This window comes from Coccinella septempunctata, chromosome 1, assembly GCF_907165205.1.
Source record: "Coccinella septempunctata chromosome 1, icCocSept1.1, whole genome shotgun sequence".
NCBI classification, from domain to species: Eukaryota; Metazoa; Arthropoda; class Insecta; order Coleoptera; family Coccinellidae; genus Coccinella; species Coccinella septempunctata.
In genome coordinates, this window is record NC_058189.1 from 34,637,008 (window position 1) to 34,643,359 (window position 6,352).

Here is a 6,352-nt window from a genome sequence, read left to right on the forward strand (position 1 = left end):
AGTGGTCAATAGTAGAGCGTTTGCGCTGCTGCAATCCCAAGCACTGAGCAACACTTAAGCTGCGATGGTTTATATACCGAATCGCTGTCGGGAGCTTGTCGTAGTTATCCCCTCTACTCGAACAACTTTTGGCCTTGTCTAAGAGTCCACCGCAGTTCATAATTAGTCGGTGCAGTCTGAGATAGAATTTTTATTCTATTATTATCGCCACTTGAGAAGATGAAAACAATGATACTAGTATTCTTTATTTTTCTCCATTATGTAGTTCCTCATCAACGAGTTATTTTCATTTTTTCTATGCTGTTTTCATTATTCCAAAATCAAAATTGGGCCTAGGATGAATAGGATGATTCCAAAATTTCGGCATATATTGAATAAGGACTATATATCGTTCATTTGATAAGATTCAGTGAAATTACATGCAAGTGTCTCATTGTAAAAAAGCGACAGCCCAGTTTCATAGGAAGGGACTGATTTCATGTTGAAAATCTTACCATACTTTCAGACTATCAAGCAGCGATATGCTAAGGGTGGAATCAGAACTGAATATAATGAAACAATTCCTCTGCAATGGGTTATGTGTAATTAATTCATCGATTTCACTCTTATACCATATGCAATTCATAGAAAAGAGACACTCTGATCTCGATTCCTGAAAAGTCAAAACAACTATGTTTTGAAGAGAGGACTGTGCTGGGACGAGGGTTTACGAATAATTGATGTAGGATTCAGAGAAAATATTGACTGACAGAAATCCTCAATTTATTGAATCTAAAAAACGTTGATCACATTATTCACAAATTTGACAATCTACAAAATTATCTATCTTACCTAAAAAACGTTGACCAAGCTCAAGAGTGGTATCTCACCGTTATGACAGTAAGTTTATAATCAAATGAACTCAATAGAAGGCTCAATGTAATAAAAATTCAATAATTAAGATTCGCTCTTCAAGAAGATGTCGACTTGTGAAAATTGTGAAAAAATAATTCAGCGAACAAAAGAAAGAACCGCCACACATGGACAAGTGATAAGATTTCCACAACATTAAGATTTTGATGAAATGGAGCGCCTGGCTTTCAGACAACCCATCATACACATATTATACAGGATGTCTCTGTACAACTTTCCCCCCTTCCATCCTGTGCAAGGATAAATTAGGAAAAACTAATTTTCAGCAGCATAGGTCGGAACAGCATACGTTTTTAAGTGGGACGAGTGAAAAATTCCGCGTTCTTCACCAGTTTTCGGAGATACCAAAACATAAGTATGATCATGAATTTTCTTTTTTATTTCGAATGGACCCTCAAAAAGGAGCAGAAACTTTTTTATTTCTGATTTTATTGCAGAGGACGTGTTATTAGCTTTGAGGAGTACAAGATCTCCCAAACCAAATAAATTATCGTTCATAGTTAAATTTGAAATTTGTTGTTGTCCTGAATGATGAGCAGTCTGTACATTCAACCCAGGAAGACACTGAGGTAAGTTAAAATTGGAACTTAAATTTGATTTGACGTTTATATTTCTTTCAGAGACACCCTGTATACGTGAACCAGATTGAACGCGTGCATGTCCACGTATGTTATTCGCTAGATTTTCAGTATCAAGATTATCAGTATTAATCAAATCAACCCCAGGAACATCCTGCATAAAATAATCATTTTCTTGATCTCCACTTCTAGCTTGATCAACTTGTACATTATTAAGGGTCATTCTCACTGTATCATTAACAATTTTTGAAATAAACATATCAAACATTCTAGACTTATCATTTTCATGTTGATTTTCAAGGTTGAACATTCGTCTCCTTGAGTGGTGTGAATACTTAACTTGTTTGGGTGTTCTTGAATCACTTTCCTTCACCTTTGGGACAGCTCCATGTTCCTGATTTTCCTGTTTCCCGTTTTCTTTCCTTTCAGTACGTACCGCCGGAGACAGGGCTCGTGCATTTTCAGTACGTACCGGAGACAGGGCTCGTGCATTTTCAGTGATGTCGTCCTGTAGCTGGTCTTTCTCCATATTTTTTCTGACACTTCGTAGGTGGTAATTTTCTCTCCTACTATCCATTTATTCGCCTTAAGTTGGGCGCCAAGATGTGCTGGGACGAGGGTTTACGAATAATTGATGTAGGATTCAGAGAAAATATTGACTGACAGAAATCCTCAATTTATTGAATCTAAAAAACGTTGATCACATTATTCACAAATTTGACAATCTACAAAATTTTCTCTCTTACCTAAAAAACGTTGACCAAGCTCAAGAGTGGTATCTCACCGTTATGACAGTAAGTTTATAATCAAATGAACTCAATAGAAGGCTCAATGTAATAAAAATTCAATAATTAAGATTCGCTCTTCAAGAAGATGTCGACTTGTGAAAATTGTGAAAAAATAATTCAGCGAACAAAAGAAAGAACCGCCACACATGGACAAGTGATAAGATTTCCACAACATTAAGATTTTGATGAAATGGAGCGCCTGGCTTTCAGACAACCCATCATACACATATTATACAGGATGTCTCTGTACAGGACAAACCTGGAGAATAGCAGTGGTCTCGAAAATTCGAATAATTCTGACATTTGATGTCAAAGTATATATTCTTATATACTCGAAATTGCAAATAATCGAATATCACTTCACTTTGGAGTGAAAAGGAAACAAAAATCTATGCAAATTGTGGTTATTATACTTGAATTTTTATTGAATAAATGAGTGATGCTGATTCATCCTCGTCCTATTTTTTGATCATCTAGTCAACTAAATGATAAGTCCGTGATGAAATTCCCCTCCTCAATATTGTTCTTGTATCGAGCAAAATGGCTCAGAGAGCAGAACTTCGAGATCTTGAGGAGTAATTCTTGGTTCATAAATATTTCTACCTAACTCAACTCTTCTTCTACCAGCGTTTTCAACTCCTGATATCATAATGCATCGATCCGAACGCCTACAAGATGAAATGAGATGGAAAGTCTTCTCGGTTATAATATTTCCATCTTCGAACATTTCGTACGAGTAGTTTTCAGATTTCGACGCCATATTGAAAACGAAGCGTTTTGATTGAGTCGCTAGAAATATCCAATGTACACGAGGAGAGAGCACACAAACTGGACGATCGACCAACTCAATTGTTCTAGAATAGCATCAAAGTGGTCAATAGTAGAGCGTTTGCGCTGCTGCAATCCCAAGCACTGAGCAACACTTAAGCTGCGATGGTTTATATACCGAATCGCTGTCGGGAGCTTGTCGTAGTTATTCCCACTACTCGAACAACTTTTGGCCTTGTCTAAGAGTCCACCGCAGTTCATAATTAGTCGGTGCAGTCTGAGATAGAATTTTTATTCTATTATTATCGCCACTTGAGAAGATGAAAACAATGATACTAGTATTCTTTATTTTTCTCCATTATGTATTCCCTCATCAACGAGTTATTTTCATTTTTTCTATGCTGTTTTCATTATTCCAAAATCAAAATTGGGCCTAGGATGAATAGGATGATTCCAAAATTTCGGCATATATTGAATAAGAAGGACTATATATCGTTCATTTGATAAGATTCAGTGAAATTACATGCAAGTGTCTCATTGTAAAAAAGCGACAGCTCAGTTTCATAGGAAGGGACTGATTTCATGTTGAAAATCTTACCATACTTTCAGACTATCAAGCAGCGATATGCTAAGGGTGGAATCAGAACTGAATATAATGAAACAATTCCTCTGCAATGAGTTATATGTAATTAATTCATCGATTTCACTCTTATACCATATGCAATTCATAGAAAAGAGACACTCTGATCTTGATTCCTGAAAAGTCAAAACAACTATGTTTTGAAGAGAGGACAAACCTGGAGAATAGCAGTGGTCTCGAAAATTCGAATATTTCTGACATTTGATGTCAAAGTATATATTCTTATATACTCGAAATTGCGAATAATCGAATATCACTTCACTTTGGGGTGAAAAGGAAACAAAAATCTATGCAAATTGTGGTTATTATACTTGAATTTTTATTGAATAAATGAGTGATGCTGATTCATCCTCGTCCTATTTTTTGATCATCTAGTCAACTAAATGATAAGTCCGTGATGAAATTCCCCTCCTCAATATTGTTCTTGTATCGAGCAAAATGGCTCAGAGAGCAGAACTTCGAGATCTTGAGGAGTAATTCTTGGTTCATAAATATTTCTACCAAACTCAACTCTTCTTCTACCAGCGTTTTCAACTCCTGATATCATAATGCATCGATCCGAACGCCTACTAGATGAAATGAGATGGAAAGTCTTCTCGGTTATAATATTTCCATCTTCGAACATTTCGTACGAGTAGTTTTCAGATTTCGACGCCATATTGAAAACGAAGCGTTTTGATTGAGTCGCTAGAAATATCCAATGTACACGAGAAGAGAGCACACAAACTGGACGATCGACCAACTCAATTGTTCTAGAATAGCATCAAAGTGGTCAATAGTAGAGCGTTTGCGCTGCTGCAATCCCAAGCACTGAGCAACACTTAAGCTGCGATGGTTTATATACCGAATCGCTGTCGGGAGTTTGTCGTAGTTATCCCCACTACTCGAACAACTTTTGGCCTTGTCTAAGAGTCCACCGCAGTTCATAATTAGTCGGTGCAGTCTGAGATAGAATTTTTATTCTATTATTATCGCCACTTGAGAAGATGAAAACAATGATACTAGTATTCTTTATTTTTCTCCATTATGTAGTTCCTCATCAACGAGTTATTTTCATTTTTTCTATGCTGTTTTCATTATTCCAAAATCAAAATTGGGCCTAAGATGAATAGGATGATTCCAAAATTTCGGCATATATTGAATAAGAACTATATATCGTTCATTTGATAAGATTCAGTGAAATTACATGCAAGTGTCTCATTGTAAAAAAGCGACAGCTCAGTTTCATAGGAAGGGACTGATTTCATGTTGAAAATCTTACCATACTTTCAGACTATCAAGCAGCGATATGCTTAGGGTGGAATCAGAACTGAATATAATGAAACAATTCCTCTGCAATGGGTTATGTGTAATTAATTCATCGATTTCACTCTTATACCATATGCAATTCATAGAAAAGAGACACTCTGATCTCGATTCCTGAAAAGTCAAAACAACTATGTTTTGAAGAGAGGACAAACCTGGAGAATAGCAGTGGTCTCGAAAATTCGAATAATTCTGACATTTGATGTCAAAGTATATATTCTTATATACTCGAAATTGCAAATAATCGAATATCACTTCACTTTGGAGTGAAAAGGAAACAAAAATCTATGCAAATTTTGGTTATTATACTTGAATTTTTATTGAATAAATGAGTGATGCTGATTCATCCTCGTCCAATTTTTTGATCATCTAGTCAACTAAATGATATGTCCGTGATGAAATTCCCCTCCTCAATATTGTACTTGTATCAAGCAAAATGGCTCAGAGAGCAGAACTTCGAGATCTTGAGGAGTAATTCTTGGTTCATAAATATTTCTACCTAACTCAACTCTTCTTCTACCAGCGTTTTCAACTCCTGATATCATAATGCATCGATCCGAACGCTTACTAGATGAAATGAGATGGAAAGTCTTCTCGGTTATAATACTTCCATCTTCGAACATTTCGTTCGAGTAGTTTTCAGATTTCGACGCCATATTGAAAACGAAGCGTTTTGATTGAGTCGCTAGAAATATCCTATGTACACAAACTGGACGATCGACCAACTCAATTGTTCTAGAATAGCATCAAAGTGGTCAATAGTAGAGCGTTTGCGCTGCTGCAATCCCAAGCACTGAGCAACACTTAAGCTGCGATGGTTTATATACCGAATCGCTGTCGGGAGCTTGTCGTAGTTATCCCCACTACTCGAACAACTTCTGGTCTTGTCTAAGAGTCCACCGCAGTTCATAATTAGTCGGTGCAGTCTGAGATAGAATTTTTATTCTATTATTATCGCCACTTGAGAAGATGAAAACAATGATACTAGTATTCTTTATTTTTCTCCATTATGTAGTTCCTCATCAAAGAGATATTTTCATTTTTTCTATGCTGTTTTCATTATTCCAAAATCACAATTGGGCCTAGGATGAATAGGATGATTCCAAAATTTCGGCATATATTGAATAAGAAGGACTATATATCGTTCATTTGATAAGATTCAGTGAAATTACATGCAAGTGTCTCTTTGTAAAAAAGCGACAGCTCAGTTTCATAGGAAGACTCTGATTTCATGTTGAAAATCTTAGCATACTTTCAGACTATCAAGCAGCGATATGCTAAGGGTGGAATCAGAACTGAATCTAATGATACAATTCCTCTGCAATGAGTTATGTGTAAATAATTCATCGATTTCACTCTTA

The 6,352-nt window shown here is 36.1% G+C and overlaps 1 protein-coding gene across 1 annotated transcript; it reads right to left on the reverse strand.

Moving 5' to 3' along the window:
* Nucleotides 1–1,167: 1,167 nt before the first annotated feature.
* On the reverse strand, nucleotides 1,168–2,375 carry LOC123323031. The gene is made up of 3 exons (XM_044911231.1): nucleotides 2,237–2,375; nucleotides 1,972–2,176; nucleotides 1,168–1,938 (listed from the first exon to the last, which is right to left on the reverse strand). Exons 2-3 carry the CDS (start codon nucleotides 2,065–2,067, stop codon nucleotides 1,168–1,170), a joined length of 867 nt encoding a protein of 288 aa, XP_044767166.1. The 5' UTR covers nucleotides 2,068–2,176; nucleotides 2,237–2,375.
* Between the last annotated feature and the right edge of the window lie 3,977 nt (nucleotides 2,376–6,352).

Bases quoted from the DNA above. Each gene is read 5' to 3' on its own strand.
- LOC123323031 (XM_044911231.1), bottom strand. From the start codon at position 2,067: ATGGATAGTAGGAGAGAAAATTACCACCTACGAAGTGTCAGAAAAAAT. The intron at 1,939-1,971 runs CTGTCTCCGGTA...AATGCACGAGCC, and splicing joins TCACTGAAAATGCACGAGCC to CTGTCTCCGGCGGTACGTAC.